A 20127-nucleotide genomic window follows, 5' to 3' on the forward strand; every position below is an offset into this window, starting at 1 on the left:
CCTCCGACTGACCGCATCCAGCGGAGCTGAGCGCTGCAGGGCGGGGGGGGGGAAGGAGCAGCGCAGCGCCGAGCGCGCAGCGAGGGGTCCCCGGACACCCCAACTCCGAGCGCATCCCGGGGACACTCAGCATCGCTCGGTGCCAACTCCGCCCTGCGCGCAACGCGCAGAGCAGCACTACGACCCCGCGCCCCCGACGCGCACCGCCCCTTCCTCCCCCCTCCCCCGCTCTCCTCCTGCGCGGAGCGCTGCGCTGCGCGGGCATTGCGCGGCGGCGGCGGCGGGGATGGGCTGCGCGGCGCTGGCGCTGCTGCTTCCACTGTTGGCTGCGCGGCCGTGCGCGGCGCAATACGAGCAGTACAGCGTGCGCGGATTCCCCGCGGCCGCGCTGGAGCCGCTGCAACGCGCCTACGCGCGGGCTCTGGCGCAGTACGCGGGCGCGCAGTGGGCGGAGAGCGCGCGGGCTCTGGAGGCCAGTCTGCGGCTGCACCGTCTGCTGCGGGACAGCGAGGCTCATTGCCACCGCCGCTGCGCCGAGGCGGGATCCGCGGAGGAGCCCCTCGCGGAAGGGGACGGCGCGGAGTGGGAGCGGGAGCTGCAGCTCTTCGGGCGGCTGCTGCGCCGGGCGGGGTGTCTGCGCGCCTGTAAGCGCGGCCTGCCCGTCTTCCAGCTGCGCTACCCGCCTGCGCAGACGCTGCGCGATTTCCAGCGCCGCCTGCCCTACCAGTACCTGCACTACGCGCTCTTCAAGGTGAGGCGGGCGCGCAAATGCCGCGCAAAGTCGGGAGAGGACGGGGTTGGGGAATGGGGGGGCTGCTCTGGGCTGGGGGTGTGGGCGGCCCCGACCGTGCACCCCCACATCTTCTGCACCCCCCTGTCCGGCACCCTCTGCCCTACACTCCTCCTATTCACTCCCCCCACCCTGTACCTCTCCACTGCCACCCCCATCCCCAGATCCTGCTCCCACATCTCTGCCATGTGCTCTCCCCTCCTGCACTTCCCATCTTGCACCCCCTTTCCTTCCCATCTCCTCCATCCCACTCCAGCAGCACCGCACGTCAGCACCAGCAGGATGTGAGGAGCGTGACCAGGATGGGACCCCTGTGGCCGCCCTCCCCAGCCCTGCATTGCCCTGATCTCCCCCCTCCCACAACCCCTGCTGGGGGTTCCCCGGATCTCCCCATGTCCCCCATCCCTCTGTGGGCACAGACATCCCCCAGCACAGCTCTGTGGGTGCCCCTGGTCCACATGGAGAAGTTTTCCAGGCTCAGATGGAATTTCTCCAGCTCTGCTCTTCCTACATTCTGCTTCAGTTTCAACACGGCTGCTCCCAAGGCCTCCCGGCTGGGTGGAACATTGCCTGGGGAGGGGGACACGGGGCTGTCCCAGCTGGTGGAGCGTGGCTGCCTTGCTCCTCATTGCTGTGGCCCCACTCAACCCACAGCAATGAGGAATGGCCTGACCTGGATACTTAATGAGTTTTCCTCTCGGCTGCTCTGGCTAAAATCCATTTAAAGGATGGTTCGTCCAACCCCTCCAGCTTTGCTTCTCGGAAGCTGCAACCTGAGAGCTCATACAAGCAGCAGCAGAGCGGGGGCAGCTGTTTTGCTGGCAGTGGGGCTGGAGGAGAGTCTGACAAACCCATGCCATGTGGGTCACTGCCAGAGGGGCTGCGCTGTCTGTGCTGCCACTGTGGGTGAGGGGAGAGCTTTGTATCCTCAGCACACACTGCTTCATCAGCGGGACGTACCTGCCCTGCCCGCTCCCTGCCCATCCTTCCTTGCCAGTGAGCGATGGGCATTGACCCATCCCTGGACAACCTCCTGCCCTGGGACACATCCCAGCATCATCCCTGCAGCCTCACACACCACCCCCTCTCTCCTCAGTCCAACAAGATCGAGAAGGCGGTGTCCGCTGCTCACACCTTCCTGCAGAAGAACCCCAAGCATGAGATGACCCTGAAATACCTGAACTACTACAGGACGATGGTGGACGTGGATGAATACCTCGTGGACCTGGAGGCTCAGCCCTATGAGGTAAGGAGGGGATGGGCTGGGGCGGGAGAAGGAAGAGGAGCATCCCACTGGGTTGGTGTGTGCCCAGCGGAGCCCATCCCAAATCCCAAAGGCCCTCCCAGCAGAGCCCCAGCTCCCCCACCTTCCTGCCCCAGAAAGCATCTCTGGGGCCGGTGCCAGGGATGGAGCTGCATCTGCCATGCACAGGACAGCTCTGAGGGCTGAGCCATCTGCTATGGGGCTGGGCACGGGGCCTGGAACCCAGCAGGGAGGTGAGCAGAGCCCTCTTGGTCCCACAGCCGATCTTTGTGCGCTCAGTGAAGCTGTACAACAACGGGGATTTCCGGAGCAGTGCAGCTGACATGGAGCAGGCTCTGGCTGAGTATTACAAGGCGTACGAGGACTGCCTGGCTGGCTGCGAGGGCGCCTATGAGCTGCAGGAGTTCAAGGACTTCTACCCGGCCATCGCAGGTAGGTGGGCAGCAGGTGGTGGTGGGGGGGGTGATACGAGGCAATACCTGACACCTGTTCCCAGACCACTTTGTGAGCGTGCTGCGCTGCAAGGTGGGCTGTGAGAGCGAGCTCACCCCCAACGTGGGCGGCTACTTCGTGGAGAAGTTCGTGGCCACCATGTACCACTACCTGCAGTTCGCCTACTACAAGCGTGAGTGTGGGCTGGGGGCTGGGGGCCTCGGCCCCTGGGGTGTCACAGGGCCGGGTGTCACCCCCCATGTCACCCCCTGTGTCTCCCTGTGCTCCTTGCAGTGAACGACGTGCGGGATGCGGTGCGCAGCGTCTCCAGCTACATGCTCTTTGACCCGGACGATGCGGTGATGCAGCAGAACTTGGTGTATTATCGCTTCCACCGCGAGCGCTGGCACCTGCAGGAGGAGGACTTCGAGCCCCGGCCGGTGAGAGACCCCCCAGCCCCCGCCCTGGGGTTCAGCTGAAGTGGAGGCTGATGCGGCCCCCGCTGCCCCCACCCTGTGCCCAGGAAGCCGTGAGCTACTACAACAGGACAGCTGCGCAGAAGAAGATGCTGGAGTTCGCCAGGCAGTTCCTGCAGGCTGATGATGAGGTGGGTGATGACCACTTCTGGGGGTCCCACGCAGGCGGGGGCTGTGGGTACCTGTGCAGTAATACAGACAGTAGGTGAACAGATGCTTTGTACAAAAGATTGATCAGCAGTTTCCCATACATTACCCCGGGGAAGGACCCCTCCTCGTGGGGGCGGTGTGGGGGTCCCCGAACAGCCCCATAGGAAGAAGCACCGCAGACACTGCACTGCTTCCTCCTCCCCCCTGTGCTGCAGATGGAGGTGGATGATGGTGAGGACCTGCAGGATCTGCCCTCGGATGGCGAGTTTGAGGGCGAAGGGGACTACGAGGAGGGATTCTTCGCAGAGTGGTGGCAGGAGCCCAACGCCAAAGGGGACAAAGCTGATGAAGGTTCCTGACGTTGGGGCTGGGGACCGTGATGCAAAGTTGAGTTGGGGGCTGCTGCTGCATCCCGGTGCCACCATCCCCTCTGTTTGCAGAGACGCTCTGATGTGCCAGAAGGGGACTCTGGCCCTGACGGAGCAGAATGGTGGTGGCCAAGTGGTGCCGTTCTGGGGACTCCAGGCTGCGGGCTCTTCCTCCACGCTGCACGGGAACACGGGTTCACTGGGAAGGGCTGATCCTGCCCAGTGCTCCCAACAGGACTGACCCTTCTACAGGGACACTGCTGCCGTAATCCCCATCGGAGGAGCAGCCACATCACTGTGCCACCACCTGCCTGCTGCCCCCGAGCCCCCCCAGCCCCGATGTCCCTGTGGCTGCAGTGCCCCATAGCAGCACCGGGATTTGCTGTGCCCCTTCACTGCTTCCCAGGAGCCACTGAGCAGGGGGCCAACAGCAAACCGCTGTGCTGCCTCCCGGCTTCTGGGCACGGTGCTGGTTCTGTTCATCCTCAGAGCTCACTTGGGTTCCTGCTCTGGTGCTGGCAGCAGCCCACCCCCACCGGCAGCTCCCAGACCCCCCCTTTTCTGTGCTGGGTGGTGCTCCTGGTGCACGACATCCCTGTGCTGCTGCACCCCGTCGCCATCTCTGCCCCACAAGTGCCTTCAGCTCCCAACCCATCAGCCCCGCAGCTTTGAGCTCCATTAATTTAATACTTCCCACCTTCTTGTTTATTTTTTACTTTTTGCTCGTTTCTTTTGGATTTTAAACGTTCAGACGCTGAACTTGGAATAAAACCCAGATCGCTCTTTTAACGGCCGCCTCCGCCCGGAGCAACTCGGGACGGCCGGGAGTGCCGAGCGGCCCTGCGGGGCCATGAAGGGCCATTGGGGGGGGGTTGGTCGGGGGGGGCCGGGACCCCCATGCTGTGCGCGGGGCGGCCGTTGGCGCAGCGGGGCCGCAGACCCGGCGCTCCTTCCAGCTCCGCCGCACCGAGACTTGGCTGCGCCGACTGAAACCAGGAGCTGAATCACGGCGTTGGCCCGGGGCGAGGGACGGGACGGGACGGGACGGGACGGGACGGGCGCTGCCGGCTCCCCGCCCTGCGCCAGCTGCGGGGCTGCCCCGCTCCGACCCGCAGCGCCGCCCATCCGTGCTGACCGTCCCGGGCCGCCCCTCCGTTCGTTCCGGACAAACCCCGAACCCCCCCCCGCTGTCCGACCCGGTTCCGTCCCGGTCGAACCATCCCGGCGGTGCCGCCCCGCCCCCTGACGTCACCCAGGTGGGCCCTCGGTGCGAACACGCCCTTCCCCGCCCGCCCTCGCCCCGCCCCCGCCCCGCCCCGCGGCCCAATCACCTCCCGGCGCGCGGGGGGCGGTCGCTTTTCCGCCAATGGCGAGCGGATAAACACGGGGAGGGGGCGGGGCCCGGCCCGCGGCGGTGAAAACGGACGGGCAGGAGAACCAATAGCGAGCGGGTAGCGCCGGGAGGGGCGGGGCGAAGCGGGGCGGGGCGCCGCTCGCCTTTTGTTCGGTCCGGAGCGGGGCGGGCGGCAGAGCTGCGCGGGGAGCGGCGGGAGGTGAGCGGGGACGGGCGGGACGGGCGGCGGGTCGCGGTCGGTGGGGCCGGGAGCGCAGCGGGGCCGAGCGGGGCGTCCCGGCATCGAGCGGCGGGGCCGGGCCGGGCTGGGTCCGCTCCCCTCCCCTCCGGGGCGGCCGCCGCGCCCGGCTGCGCGCATCCCGTCCGACCGGTCCCGAGCGGCCCCGGGGCTCCGCTCACGGCCGGGCTCGGTTCGGTTCGGCCCAACCCGCGCGGTCCCGGCGCTGTCGGGGCCGGCGGTGGGCGCTGCCCCCGGGTTGGCCGCCCCGCCCCGAGAGCCGCACACCTGCCCCGTGCAGCCCGCGGGGAGCGCCGTGCGGCGGGGGGGGCGGAGGAGGAAGAAGCAGCTCCTCTTCCTCCCGCCGGGAGCCCCGCGGCGCTGACAGCGAACGGCGGCGGGAGCGGAGCTCAGCTGGGCGCGGGGAGCGCTTTCATTGCGCTTTCATTGCGCTCTCGTTGCGTTCGCTGGGCGATGAGCTTAATTAATGAGCGCAGATGAAAGGATAACGCGGGGCTGCTGCTGGGAGTTGCCCGCAGAGGAAGGCGTGGGCTGCGCGCGGGGGGACGCGGTGCGAGCGTGGGCGCCTCCGGGGGCGCAGCCCAACCTGGGCCGGGACGGAGCCGTGGTGACCTCAGCGCTGTCCCCGCGTCCTGTCGCTGCTCCCCCCGGTGCTGCCGGCGGTGTCCACGGGCCCTCTCTGCCCCGCTCCGGGGCTGTCCCCTTCTCTGTCCCCTTCTCTGTCCCCTTCTCTGTCCCCTTCTCTGTCCCCTTCTCTGTCCCCTTCTCTGTCCCCTTCTCTGTCCCCTTCTCTGTCCCCTTCTCTGTCCCCTTCTCTGTCCCCGCCCACCCGCGGCGGGATGACCCGCAGTTTGGTGCGTTGTGGGGGGGGCGCGGATCCCCTCGCGTGTCCTTGTGGGCGTGCAGCGGGGCAGCCTGCGGGGGGCAGCAGCCATTAAAGTGTCCTTCCACCTCTGAAGGCTGCAATTGTTCCCCGCTTTGGAGGATTTCCACAAAGTGGAATGAAAAACCCATTTGGCTGCGAACTCGGCTTTAACAGGTGGGCGCGGGACGCGCCTGCGCAAAGGCCGGGTGGTGGTGGCCGGGGGTCGTTTTATCCCCGGTTCTGGTGCCGCTCTCGCTGGGCGATGAGGAGCCGCTGGGGGAGGGGGAGGCTGCACTGCAGCTGCCCGACTCCGGCGGTGGGGAAGCGCTGGCGGAAGCGCGGGGGGGGCTGCAGGCCGCTCTCAACCCCCCCCGCCCCCACAAACAATGGCTCCCATTCCATTGTCTGGCGCTGCAGCCACTCCCCTGGGGGCAGCGGGGATGTCGGCATGCGAGCACCTCGTGCCCCGTCCCCATGTGGGTCGCAGTGGGCCGTGCCGTTGGCACCGCTGCTCGTGGTTTGCTCGCACCTGGAGAGCACGGAGCATTTCGCCTCTGGTCGCAGAGCTGTGTGTGAAGGTTGGGTGCTGTTCTCCTCCTGGGAGTCCTTCCTTGTTCCCCCAACAGACCCCCAGCCGGATGGGGGTGCAGTTGGCAGCCCGCAGGGAGGAGCTGCAGTGCAGGGTCTGCATGGGGAGCTCGCATGGCTCTAATTGAAGTGTCTGTACCACAGCTCATGCTGGTCCTGAAATTTGAAATGAGGCTGGCTTCTAATTAGCAGAAGTTAAAAAGAAGTTTCATTTCTATTGAAGCAGTGCAAGTCTGCCTTGGACTCCTTGTGGCACAGTTGCCAGCTCTGACTCTTGTTTTAGGTGGTGTTTTCCCACCTCAGTGCTTTAGGGCTGTGCCTGGGACAGGCAGCAAATGGGGTGTTGGTGGCAGCTGTGGGTCCCAGTTGGTCCCCTGGGACCTGGGGTGTCCCCCTCGGGGCTGTGCCCTGCTGGCAGCGCCTGGCTCGCAGTCAGCCCTGGAGGATGCAGCACTTGAGCTGATGCAGCATTTCCAGCTCCACCAGGGTTGGGTTTACCCTGTTTCCCAGGGACGGGGTTGGGTGTTTGGGGATGGAGCAGGCACGCTGTCTGTGCATGGGAGAGGCTGCCAAAGAAGTCTTAAAACTTGACCTAAGCAGCTTAAAAACACATCTGTGCTTACAGTGCTGCTGGCCAGCGCTGAGCTGCAGAGTGCTCCAAAGCTGCATCCTGTGCTGCCAGCTCAAGGACGGCCCAGCACAGCCCTGAATGCCATGCTTGGCATGTTGCTGCCTGCTCTGCTGAGTGCTCCCGAGGCCCACATGCTGCAAGGGTGGTGCAGTGCACCCAAAGCTTTGGGGTCCAGTGGTGGCAGGGCAATGCTTTGCATGCTTCATCACCCCCCATGTGTTCCCCCCATGTGCTGCATCAGTCCTTGCTGTGCATCCTGTGGGTTGTCCTTACTGTGTGCTTGCCCTGCTCTGGCTTTGGGCTCAGGAGCCTCCTGGGCCACTGCATCCTCCTGCCTCTGTGGGGTGAGAGCTGTTTGTGCTGGAGGTGTGTGCTCCCCCCTCGTGTGCAGTGTGCTGTGCTTTGTAAGGGTGGTGAGGGGAATGCAAGAGGAGTGAGGGGCAAGATGTTTCTAATTAGATAGGCTTGAGATATCTCTCCAAATCTGCCATCCCCGATTGGTTTTTCTGCAGCTGCTGACAGGCCTGGAGGCATTTCATAATGCTTGAATTGCTCGGATCTAAAATCCCTCCATGCAAAGGGCAGGCGCCTTGTGCTGGAGCGGAGCTCCTGGTGGCTCGGGGCGCTGGGCTGTGCTGGGACTGCCTTGGGATGCTCAGTGCCCTCTGAATATCCCACACCTGCTGAGCTGACCTATTCCCCCAGTGCTGCGGAGATGCACAGGAGGGGTCATGCAGCACTGCAGCTAAGGCTGCAATCGACCTCGTGGCATGCCTTGGGCAGGGGTCTGCTGGGGAGGGCAGGTGCTGGTGCTGAGCTCCTCCAGCAGCATTGCGGAGCCCTGGCGCTGTGAGGCAGCCGATGCTGCTGGGTGGTGGCACAGCTGCTCCGTGCTGGCAGAGCTGTGCCAGTCCCCACCTCGGTGCCAGCAGCAACCCCACTCCTTTACCCACATCCCCGCCATCTCAGGGATGCGTTGCCGTGCTGCTTTGTGCAGGGCAGGGCCGGGATGGCAGGGCAGGAGCGTTCACTTTGCTGGTGGCAGAGACCTTTGGCTGCTGTAAGAGCGCTGCTGTAATCGCGGTGACACCCGGCCGAGCCCTGGTGACAAATCATTAACCTGCTCCGACAGGCCGTGTGCTGACGGGTGTTGGCGATAATTCCCTGTGAAGCATTTGAACTTTGCAGATGTAATGCAGTTGGATGGGGAAATTAAGCTGGGGAGCAGCAGCCCTCAGCCCTGCGTTCCTGGCAGATCCGGGGTGGCAGAGCCCTGTGCCATTGGGCACCATTATTCTTGCTGGAAATGCACGTGAGCCTCCGAGCCGGAATCCTAAAAGCCTGCAATTATTGTGTTCCTGAAGGACGGTTTGTTCCTGGTGCTCTCTAAAACAAAATATTGCTTTTCTTACCCAGATGGAGCTATTGGGATTGATTGCACCGTGCCAGCTCTCCTTTCACGGACAAATGGGGAGCTCCCATCCTCCCCACCCGTGTTCGTAATGAGACGTGCCGACTCTTCTGGCTGAGGGATGCGCCCTGCTGGGCTGTGGGGGCACCTCCCCTGCTGGGCTGTTAATGGGGCGGGCGGAGGGTGGGGCTGCAGTGCGGGATCCCTGCGCGGTTCCCAGGATGGGGCAGGGCGGAGCGGGACGCGGCTTCCACGTGCGGGAGTGGCTCCTGCTGATGGCAGGGCTGGGTGTTGGCTCTGAGGGCACTGGGAGGCTCAGAGCTGTTCTCCACCTGGGAAGGAGCCAGGACAGCGGCCGCAGTCCCGTGTGGGCTGTGAGGGTCCCCAGTGTGGGCAGAGCCGTGGGGAGGATTGTGGGTGCTGATGGAGCTGGGTGGGGGGTGCCAAGCTTTGAGCTGGAGCAGCGCTGTGACTGTGTGCCATAGTGGGAGGATTCTGTTAAAGCCTATTGAAGCTCTGGCCTGGTTGTTAGCAGTGGTGCCAGCCGTGGGATGCGGCTGCTTTGGCATTGCTGTGCTGCCTGGGCAGCTGGGAAGGGCAGAGGTTACTGGTGTGCAGCAGAAGTGCTTCTGAGATCACCCTTCCTTACCCTGTATTTGTTGAATTGCCTTAAATGCCTTTTTCCTTTCTTTAAAAGCCTTGGTGGCTGTAGTTGCAGCTGCTCGCGTGCTTCCTGCAGCCCAGCTCGCTGCTGGTGCACAGTGCAGCTCCGGTGCTGTGCTTTGTTCTGTGTGCTGGGGGGGGGGGGGGGGTTGGGGCAACCTCACTGCTTCTGTGCCCAGTCAGGGCCTCGCACCACCAACACCTCAGGGTGACAGAGCTGTCTGTGATGGGGATGTGGTGCTGCAGGGGCCGCTGAGCAAAGCAGCACTGTGAGCCCACTGCCAGCACTGCAGGTGAGGGGACCCCCAGCAGTCCTTACCTCTGTGTGAGGCTCTGATTGTGGCGTCCCCGCTGCTGTGCTGGGCAGCTCAGCTGTAAATCAGTGCCTGCTGTGGATGCTGCGTCCTGCCCGCTGTCACGGAGCTGCAGGAAGGGGCTGTGGGGGGGGAGGTGTTTACTGGAGACTTCCCCTGCAGACAGTCTGGGGGGGACGATGCTGTCTGGCTGTTGATCAAACAGCCATAGAGGAGCTTTCTGGCCGGGCTGTGCAGCAACTTCCCCTGTTTCTTCACCAGGACGCCTGGCTCCAGGAAGCAGGAGGAGAAGGTTTAACCTTTTCCCAGCCCTGTTCCTCGCCTGCCCCTGTGCTGTGCCCCTTCTAGAGCTCTTGTATGTGCCAGGTGCATCCCTCCTTCTGTGGGCCGAGTCCTCCTGTGCTCCACTCCTGCCTCTGGTCCCTGCTGAGGGATGGGGACAGGAGAAGCTTGTCTGGTGCCTGACCTCTGAGAGAGGAGTGGGATGTGTGCTCAGGGCTCAGAAAAGCATCACTCTGTGCCGTCAGCTTCACCCATAGCAATGAACAAACCTGCAGTGCCATCAGGCAGGTGCCCATCACTGGGGTGGTGCTGTGCTTCCCTGTGCTCATTGATGTGGATCTGTTCTTCTGACTGTAGCCATCCCTATCAGATCTCCTGAGCTCATCCTGCATCTCAGCAACTCAGCTCACCTTGGCTGTCATGGTGCAGACAGGGAGGAGTGCAGGGGAGGGGGGGGGCTGTGTTGTGTGTGTGATGAACAGCTGGGTAAGAAGTCGGTGTCTGAGGCAGACTCAGGAATGCCTGGGAAATGAAGTGTCTGTCATACACCAGTAATTGTAGAGCAGCATTGCAGGTTGACTGGCTGTGTGCAGCTGGGAACTGGCCCCTCCTGGCAGCTCTGTGCCGTGCATAGGACCTGGGCTCTGAAGCATTAACATTTTTGGCTTTGTCCATCCAGGGCAGCTTTCCAAGTGGGGCTGCGGGGACCTGGTGGGTTCCTGTGGTTGCTGCCATGGGGCTGTGTGGGCACCATGCACAGTGCAGAGCCTGCACCTGTCTCTGCTGTGGGGGGAGAGGGATGAGTTCCCCACCCCCTCTGTGGCCTGTTGGTGAGTGGTTGTGTTGATGTTGCCTTTATCAGGTTGCCAGCACCATCTGGGGGCTCCAACTTTATGGCCACAGTGACCAGATAGGGACAGCTCCTTTGTGTGCACTGAGGCTTGGCTGGGTGCTGTGCCCCTCAGTACAGCATCATCCCCGTGTTGCTGCTGCACTGATCAGAGCATGCAGCCCCTGTCGTGGGAATAGCCCCCCCCCCCAGCAGCCTCCATTAGCGGGGTTGCCTCTCGCTGCCTTATAAACATGCATTATGCACAACCCATTAAAGTCGGAGCGGTACTGAGTGTGCAGAATGCTCCTTTACAGCTCAGAAAACATCGAATTGACGAGCAGCACCCTGCCCTGCTTCCAGGAAGGCTGCTTGGGGGTGGGGGAGGCGGCGGGATGTGGAGCTCTCCGTCTTTCTGTGCCCCACAGCTGCTCAGCAGGAAGGAGTTTAAGGAGTTTTCCCTACCTGGCCGGGATGTTTTCCTGGTGACTGTGGGGCTGTGCCGCTCGTTCTGCTGGGAACAGCCCGCAGCGCTGGGGCGAGCCGCGCCAAGCCCGAGTGCGCCGCCCTGCACCCCCCCAGCCCTCCCCCCGCTTCCCCCCGTACGCAATCCGCGTCCCGGCACCACCCGACGCCCTGACTCAGCCGGGCGGTGTGGGGCTGGGGGCTCCTCCTGCCGCCCCTTGCTCCGGGCAGAGCCGACCCTGCGGGACCCCCCGAGCTCGGCTGCAGCGGGGACCCGTGGCTCGGTGCTGTGTACCCAGGTGGTGGTTACGCCTCTGTTTGGCAGCGCTGCTCCTCGAGTCTGAAAGTCTGACTCATCCCCTCCGTGCAGCCTAATGTATGGCGACGGGCTGGGGGCTGCGGGGGGTCGGTGACTCAGCCTCCTGCCCCCTGTGTTTGTGGGGCTTTGACCCCCTACCCCTGCTCCCCCAAATCTCCGTCCTGCAGACAGCAGAAATCCAGCCTGCGCTAAGGCAAACTGAGGCTGCGTCGGTGGGTGTTTGGGGCTGCTCTGTCCCCGCGGTGCGTTTGGGGTCGGAGTGCCCCGACCCCCAGTGTGGGCGGCAGGGCCGGGAGCAGCGCTCGTCCCTCGGCACCTCCCTGCCAGCCGACAGCTGCTGCAGGCTGCCTGGGAGCAGCGTCAGCCCCGCGGTGACTCATGGCATCGCCATGCGGGCGGCTGCGGGCGGGCGCTGCTCCTGACTGCGTGGGACCTCCCGTGGGGCCCGGCTCGCCCTCTGCTCCCGGAGCCTCCCGGGCCGGGGTTGGGTGCGGGGTTCCCGTGCCCGGAGTGTTCCCAGCGCCGCGAGCCTCTATGCTGGGGCTGTGCCAGGTCTGGTGTCTCTGGGGCTGCCCTCCCTCCTCGGGACTCTGTGCCGGGTTCCTGCTGGTCCCTGAGCTGCTCGCGGCTGTGGTACCCCATATGCATGGGAGAGGGGATCGGTGGAGGGTCACACTAGTGTCCCCCAGGCTGGTGCTGCCAGGAGCCAGCCCTGAGTATGCCGTGGGCATCTGTGTATTGCACTGGGTCTGCCTGGTTATTTCTAAGGCCTTTAGGAGCGTCACCAGAGGGTTTATGTTATTCCTGAGGGCTCAGCCTCGTGCTCAGCTCCCATCAGCAGAAAGCAGCCTGTGAGCACCGTGGCCCATTTACTGCTGGGATGTGGTTTTGCGTGGCAGGCACTGGCTGAGCTCCGCGCCGGCTGCAGCCGCGGTTCGTGTCTGAACAGGAGCAGCAAAGTGCTGAGCTGTGGGTTCGTCATGGCTGTGGGTTCGTCATGGCAGGGCTGCCTTTCATCTCGCTTGGGGGAGGAGGGCAGATAACGATCTGCGGGGCCGGGCTCTGACGCTCCCCTCTGCCCCGCAGTGCAGCCATGGAGGTGATGAACATGATGGAGCAGCCCATCAAGGTGACGGAGTGGCAGCAGACCTACACCTACGACTCGGGCATCCACTCGGGAGTCAACACCCAGGTGCCATCTGTCAGCAGCAAGTGCATGGGGGATGATGACGAGCTGTATGGGAAGCAGTACACCATCAAGAAGACCACCACCACCAGCTACTGCCAGGGCGGGAGCCAGGGCCAGAGCCAAGCGCAAGGTAGGGGTGGGGGAGCTCTGCTGCTGCCTTCCTCAGGGCTGTTGCTGTGCTCCCGCTGGGCACTGCTCCACGCAGCCTTCCCGTGGGCTGCTGCTGCCTGAAATCCCCCCCTGCTGCCCTCCTTCCCTGCACTGAGGGCACACAGCCAGCCCTTGGCCGTGCTGAGCCAAGCACATGTTGCAGCCGCTCGGCTGGCTCTGTGGAGAGCAGCAGGTCCCAGCCCACGGGTCGGCGTCAGCTCTGCTGTTCCTGCTTGGAAAGCTGCCTTGGCACGGCTGCAAGCTGCCGCTGTGTGCCACAGACCTGACATCCGGGGTGCAGCCATGTGGGCACAGCTTTGTGGTGCTGGAGGAGATGCTTCCCCTCACCCTGCCCCCAAAAGGAGGGCAGAGCTGTGCTGGTTCCCCCCAGAGATGGGTCCTGGAGGGCAGAGCTGCAGTGCTGGTGGAGCAGAGCTCTGCTGCCTGTCCTCTTCTGGGGGAAACGTGGGTCTGTGATGGGTATGTTCCTGCTGTGCCCATCCCTGCAGCCTCGGCCCGGGAGGGCTCTGTGTCCTCCTAATCCCCATTGCCAGCTGGTCCCAAGTTGAAATACTCTTAATTTTTTAATTAACAGGCCTTGTGTGACAATTGCCTAATCATACTGCCTAATTGAGTGTTGCCTTATCTCTGTACTGCTGTATCTGTTTACACTGGAAGCAATGGCTCCTTGCAGGACGTGCCAGGACTGCTGACAGGGTGGGGGCATCGTGCTGGGCTCAGTGCAATCAGAAAGCAGTGCTGGGAACACTCCTGCAGGAGGGCCCAGCTTCACACCGCCTCTCCATCTCCCCGCAGCCGACATGGAGGCTCAGCTGGCCATGACCCGGGCTCAGCGTGTCCGTGCTGCCATGTACCCCGAGACTGTGGAGGACCGCTCGCTGCTCATCACCACGCAGGTGGAAGGGCAGCAGACCAACGTGCAGCGCCTGGCGGAGCCCTCGCAGATGCTGAAGTCGGCCATTGTGCACCTGATCAACTACCAGGATGATGCTGAGCTGGCCACCCGCGCCATCCCAGAGCTCACCAAACTGCTCAACGACGAGGACCCAGTAAGCAAGCATGCTTTGCTCGGGCTTTAAGCTGCAGGGCTTCTGGGGCATCCCTCCCACCACCTCCTTCCCCCCTCTGACCTTATGCTGCATGTAGCTCCTAGAGCAAGGCGAGCGAGCTGTTAAAATCAGCAGCCTCGCTGCAGGGCAACCCATTGGAATCCCAGTGTGTCCCAGGACCCCCACCCACCCCTGGTTCCTCTCCCTGCTGCAGGTGGTTGTCAGCAAAGCAGCCATGATAGTGAACCAGCTCTCCAAGAAGGAAGCGTCCCGCCGTGCCCTGATGCAGTCATCTCAGATTGTGGCAGCTGTGGTGCGCACCATGCAGAGCACCAGCGATCTGGACACGGCACGCTGCACCACCAGCATCCTGCACAACCTCTCCCACCACCGTGAGGGGCTGCTCTCCATCTTCAAGTCTGGTGGCATCCCGGCCCTTGTCAGGATGCTCAGGTACGGAGGGCTGGACAGGAGGGGATGGGCTTAAACTGAAAAAGGATGAGCTGAGATTAGGTATAAGGAATACATTCTTTACTATGAGAGCAGTTGGGTCCTGGGATGCTGCCCAGAGCAGAGTGCTCTACCCCTGGGGGTGCCCAAGGCCAGGCAGGGGCAAATGTAGAGTCCTGCACTTGGGGAGGAATAACCACATGCATCAGTGCAGGCAGGGGGCTGAGCTGCTGGAGAGGAGCTCTGCAGAAAGGACCTGGGGATCCTGGTGGCCAACAGGGTGACTGTGAGCCTGTGGTGTGTCCCAATGGACCCCAAGGGGATGTTTCTGCTCACCAGTGCTCATGGGGCAGAGCAATGATGATCACCCCCAGGAGCCTGGGGTCGTGCTGGGGGGGGGAAGAGCCGGGGGTGTCCACACTGTGCTGATGTGGCTTCGTGCCGCCTGCAGCTCGCCGGTCGAGTCGGTCCTCTTCTACGCCATCACCACGCTGCACAACCTGCTGCTCTACCAGGAGGGTGCCAAGATGGCCGTGCGCCTGGCTGACGGGCTGCAGAAGATGGTGCCGCTGCTGAACAAGAACAACCCCAAGTTCCTGGCCATCACCACCGACTGCCTGCAGCTGCTCGCCTACGGGAACCAGGAGAGCAAGGTGAGCCCGTGCCTCGGGGGTCCCGGTGCGGCGGGGAGGGGACAGCTGCCACCCCCTCAGCACTGCACCCAACCCCTCGCAGTGTCCTGCAGTGCATGGTGCTGCCCACACCCTGGCCCTGACCCTGCCCGCTTACCTTGCAGCTGATTATTTTGGCCAACGGAGGCCCCCAAGCCCTGGTGCAGATCATGCGCAGCTACAACTACGAGAAGCTGCTGTGGACCACCAGCCGGGTGCTCAAGGTGCTGTCAGTGTGTCCCAGCAACAAACCTGCCATCGTCGAGGCTGGTAAGAGCTCTGGGGCCACCTCCTGAACTCGGTGGGGTTTTGGGGTGATGCTGTTCACCCTCCCGTAGCACTGACTGCTCCTGGCTGCTTGCTCCCCACCCCTCTGTGCTGAGTGCGGCCCCAAGAAAGGGTCATACTGCTGCATCCCTCCCACAGGCAGCTGCCCTGTGTGGCACGTCAGTCCTCGTGCTGCCGGGTCCCACCACCATGTCTGGGTCTGTGTCTGCTGAGGCACTTTCGGGGCTGTGTGTGGGCAGGAACCGGCCTGGCTGGCGGGCAGGAGCTGCTCTGCTCCACATTTAGCAGTCAGCCTCTGCTGAGCGACGTGGTGCGTTGGAGGCGGCAGCCGGGTGGCACCCAGCCTGTGCTCACTGTGCAGTGCCACGGCTCCGTTTCCTCTCTGTCTGTATTTATAGACTCGGTGTCTCGTGTCTCTGGCAGGTGGCATGCAGGCTCTGGGCAAGCACCTGACCAGCTCCAGCCCCCGGCTGGTGCAGAACTGTCTCTGGACCCTGCGAAACCTCTCTGATGTGGCCACCAAACAGGTGGGTCTGGGGGCTGCCGTGTTGTGTTCAGCTCAGCTTTCTGGGGAGCTCCTCTCAGCTGTGCCTGGGGTCAGTGCCACCTCCGTGGAGCCCCGTGCCTATGCCAGGCTGATCCCAAAGTGCTGTCCTTACTTTGCTCTGCATCTGATCAGCTGCGGCAGCATCCCCAGGCACCTTGATCTTGTGGCTGCCTTCTCAGCTCTCAGCCCCATGAGGATGCAGAGCCTGAGGGGTGCCCAGGGCTCAGTTCTGAGCTCTTCCAGCCGTTCATCACCTCCTGATGTGTTCCCCATGTGCTCGGGTTGCAGATTAGCTCCTGATGCAGTGTGGAAACTATTTGTGCTGGCGGTGGAAGCGTGCAGCCGGGTCCCCTGGCTTTGGCTGCAGCACTTTAACCCCTTCCTGGCACTGTCTGCACAGCTGGGGCCAGAACTGTAGTCACTATGGGATTGTTCTGGTAATGCTCACTCACTGCATCAATCCCAGCAGCTGGGGCTGCATGGTTCCTGAGTTTCCAGCAGGAAAACCCTGGCGGGGATGTTAAAATGAACAAAGCTGCGCACACTGAGCGCTGCCACTTGTGCTGCCTGAGTGATGCTGAGAAGCACTGGGGTGCAGCCAGGGGTGCATGAGCCCTGCTGGCTATGAAGATGAGAGCCTAGAGCTGGAAGGGAGGGAGAGGATGGGGTCTGGGGGAACAGCCCCTCTGCACACACTGAGAGCTGCAGCCCCCAGGAAGGGTTTGTATGGAGCCCACTCAGGAGCCAGGCAGGGTCAGGACTGGGGGAGAAGCTGCTCTGACCCATCTGTGCTACTGCAGGAGGGCCTGGATGGAGTCCTCAAGATCCTGGTGAACCAGTTGAGCTCTGATGACGTCAATGTGCTGACCTGCGCCACCGGCACGCTCTCCAACCTGACCTGCAACAACAGCAAGAACAAGACCCTGGTGACACAGTCGAACGGGGTGGAGGCGCTGATCCACACCATCCTGCGGGCGGGCGACAAGGAGGACATCACCGAGCCGGCCGTGTGCGCCCTGCGGCACCTCACCAGCCGGCACCCCGAGGCCGAGATGGCACAGAACTCCGTGAGGCTCAACTACGGCATCCCCGCCATCGTCAAGCTGCTCAACCAGCCCAACCAGTGGCCGCTGGTCAAGGTGAGGGGCAGGGGGGGCTGCGGGGAGCTGCAGCTGGAGCCGAGCGCACTGGCTGCTGTGTTTCCGTCAAGCTAATGGCTGCTAATGGGAGGAAATTGCTCGTGCTCTGCTGCTGCGGTGAAACCCACCCTCACCCCCCCACTGTGGGGGTGTAGGATCCGGTGCAGGAAGATGCAGGAAGCCGGAGGCAACGTGTGCTGTGGGGGGGGGCTGTGGGTGGGCTGCGGGGCGCCCTGTGCCTCTGGTCTCTGTCTGATGAATCTCCGTGCTCTTGCTGCAGGCCACCATCGGGCTGATCCGCAACCTGGCCCTGTGCCCGGCCAACCACGGCCCGCTGCAGGAGGCAGCCGTCATCCCACGCCTGGTGCAGCTGCTGGTGAAGGCTCACCAAGATGCGCAGCGTCACGTGGCAGCTGGCACACAGCAGCCCTACACGGTGAGTCCTGGCACAGCCGGGTGTCCGTCCCCATGCTCAGTGCACGGTGGGACCGTGGCATGGGGACCCTTCTGAGCACACATCCCATCACAGGACGGCGTCAAGATGGAGGAGATTGTGGAGGGCTGTACAGGAGCGCTGCACATCCTGGCCCGGGACCTCATGAACCGCATGGAGATCTTCCGGCTCAACACCATTCCCCTCTTTGTGCAGGTAGGGGCTGGGACACGGGGCTGGGAGTGCACATGTCCATATAGGGCTGCACTGGGGACAGCCTCACACCGCCCTGCTCTCTCCCGGCAGCTCCTCTACTCACCGGTGGAGAACATCCAGCGCGTGGCAGCCGGTGTGCTGTGCGAGCTGGCCCAGGACAAGGAGGCTGCTGATGCCATTGATGCCGAAGGGGCCTCAGCTCCGCTCATGGAGCTGCTGCACTCCAGGAATGAGGGAACAGGTGAGTGCAGCCCCGGCCCTGTGCTGGGCTCCGCTCGCCGAGGGGGATCCCTGAGCCCTGCCGCAGTGTTTCAGCTCCTGTCCCCCCACAGCCACGTATGCGGCCGCTGTGCTCTTCCGCATCTCCGAGGACAAGAACCCCGACTACAGGAAGCGTGTGTCCGTGGAGCTCACCAACTCGCTCTTCAAGCACGACCCCGCAGCGTGGGAGGCGGTGAGTGTGTGGGGATGGGGAGGGGCGGCCACATTGTGCCCCCACAGCAGTGCCTGCACGGCAGCAGTGGGTGGGCAGAGGGGAGGTGGTGGCTCTGGGTCACGGGATGGGGATACCGAGTGCCACGTGCACGTTCCCTGCATCTCAAAGCGTGCCACCTTCTTTCCCAGGCTCAGAGCATGATCCCCATCAACGAGCCCTACTCAGATGGTGAGTGCAGCCCTGGGTCTCTGTGGCCTCTCGGTCCCTCTCAGTGCTGTGGGAGCCGGGAGGGCAGCTGTCACCCACAGGCGCTGAGTGTCCCCTGTCACCCAGCAGAGCTGGACCCCGGCTACCGCCCCATGTACTCGGGTGACATCCCCCTGGACCCCATCGACATGCACATGGACATGGATGGAGATTACCCCATGGATGCTTACAGTGATGGCGTCCGCGCGCCCTTTGCCGACCATATGCTCGCCTGACCGCCCGCACAACAACAGGTAGGAGGGGGCTGGGGAGGATGAGGGGCCACATCCTGCTCCCCAGAGCCCACAGTGACACCCATTTCTCTGTGCAGGCGTTTCCTCTGTGCGGAGGGTGGCCCCAGAGCTGAGCAATGGCGAGAAGGACTCGGGAGACAAGAAGTGCCTGACGACAAACGTCCCCATTCCCACGAGAGGTTTCATCTTCCCGTTTAGTTTTCTCTTCGCTGTGGGTCTGTGCAGGTCCTTCCTGCTGGGACTGCTTCGAGCACCTACTGCTGCACCCGGCATCCAAATACAGTTTCTGAAGCTTTAAAACACACAAATCCCGCATCTTTATCAACCTTTCATTGGCAGGATGGTCTTTTCTATGAATATATATATTTCCTTCTTATTTTTAATATGGTGCCAACGGCTTTTGCCGTCTTTAAGTTTGTGCTTTCTAACGTCCCTGCGGTTTGTTCTGCGCGTTATCGTTCTGGGGAAGGATCTGCTGGGAGAACCCCTTTGCTTTCTGCAAACTCTGCTGTCAGGGGCAGCCCGGGCTTTGCTGAGAGCAAACGGAGCCGCTCCCAGAGCCCTGGGGATGGCTGGGATGGGATCTCCGATCTGCTGCTGGGAGCTGACTGAGCCCCACAGCACCCATGGAGGAGTGACTCCAGCCGTAGAACCGTGTCCTTGTACCCATCTCTGTGGCACATTTTAACCCTTTCTCCTCCTTTTGGTGAGTGGTGTTTCCGCCCCTTTTCCTTATCTGATGACTTTTCTGAAGAGGTTCTGGATCTGATGGTTTCACGCTCCGCCTGGAAGTGGACGGGCTGTCACTGCAGCGTGGGTCCGGAAGGGAAGATTTTATTATTTCTATAAGTTGTTTTTGTATAGACCAAAGCAAAGAATAAAATAACCCCCCCCAGCCCCGGGTCGTCGTCAGCCTCTTCTTTGTCGGCCTGGGGACGTTGTGGGTCCTGCTGGGGTGGGCATCGCCCTGATGTGGGTATGTCGGCATGTCTGCTCTGCCAGGAGGCAGCAGTTCCTGGTAATTAAGATGTTTGTTCATTAAGCAGCATCACCGGCATCTCAGCTCTGCTGCGGCTCGGAGCTCATCTTAATGAGCTCTGGGGGATGAACACACTGCGGTCGAGCTCCGGTGATGGATGGAGAGGGGCGAGGTTAAAAGCGGCGACCGATTCCCATCCAAAGTCCCGCATCCGGGCTGTGTGAGCGGCACAGATGGAGGGACGAGATCTCACCGACAGCTGCTCCCTGCGAGCGGTGTGGAAGCGGCTCCGGGCGCCAGGTTGGCAGCGCTGCTGAGAGGTGGAAACTTCCCAAAGTTCTCCGTGAACTCGGCGGTGCCCATCTGCTCGGCCGTGTCCCCGCGTCCCCCCTGCTTGGCACGGGGAGCTCAGCCGGGTGCTGTCACGGGGGTGGGCTCAGCTGCCGCAGAGCTGGGAGATGGGAGATGCGATTCCCGGCTCCATCCTTGAGCTTTGTGACAGCTCTGCTGTGAGGGGGGAGAGGGACGGGACGGGGAGGTTCATACATCTGTCGTGCTCGACTCCCCGACTCCCCAGCGCCTGGGGCAGCTCGGGGCTGCTCTGAGCTGTACGCCTGCAG

General features: G+C 63.0%; 2 protein-coding genes across 3 annotated transcripts; both read left to right on the forward strand.

The window, feature by feature from the left end:
• The first annotated feature begins 202 nt into the window (after positions 1 to 202).
• P3H4 (prolyl 3-hydroxylase family member 4 (inactive)) lies at positions 203 to 4267 on the forward strand. Its single transcript, XM_072356594.1, has 8 exons — positions 203 to 751; positions 1887 to 2036; positions 2315 to 2486; positions 2551 to 2679; positions 2781 to 2926; positions 3010 to 3093; positions 3328 to 3463; positions 3553 to 4267. The coding sequence occupies exons 1-8, from the start codon at positions 287 to 289 to the stop codon at positions 3561 to 3563; spliced, it is 1293 nt and encodes a 430-aa protein (XP_072212695.1). The 5' UTR covers positions 203 to 286; the 3' UTR covers positions 3564 to 4267.
• A 711-nt stretch (positions 4268 to 4978) lies between these two features.
• Positions 4979 to 19426, forward strand: JUP (junction plakoglobin). Of its 2 annotated transcripts, none has more exons than XM_072356510.1 (15): positions 4979 to 5033; positions 12526 to 12758; positions 13595 to 13848; positions 14063 to 14301; positions 14750 to 14951; positions 15095 to 15239; positions 15681 to 15784; positions 16605 to 16943; positions 17224 to 17379; positions 17473 to 17592; positions 17683 to 17833; positions 17925 to 18046; positions 18217 to 18256; positions 18365 to 18528; positions 18606 to 19426. In XM_072356510.1, exons 2-14 carry the CDS (start codon positions 12533 to 12535, stop codon positions 18508 to 18510), a joined length of 2244 nt encoding a protein of 747 aa, XP_072212611.1. In that variant the 5' UTR covers positions 4979 to 5033; positions 12526 to 12532; the 3' UTR covers positions 18511 to 18528; positions 18606 to 19426. The 2 variants fall into 2 exon arrangements, with proteins under 2 accessions (XP_072212611.1, XP_072212610.1); XM_072356509.1 differs by having other exon boundaries at positions 18362 to 18528; positions 18606 to 19425.
• Positions 19427 to 20127: the final 701 nt, after the last annotated feature.

This window comes from Excalfactoria chinensis, chromosome 24 (assembly GCF_039878825.1).
Source record: "Excalfactoria chinensis isolate bCotChi1 chromosome 24, bCotChi1.hap2, whole genome shotgun sequence".
Lineage (NCBI taxonomy): Eukaryota > Metazoa > Chordata > Aves > Galliformes > Phasianidae > Excalfactoria > Excalfactoria chinensis.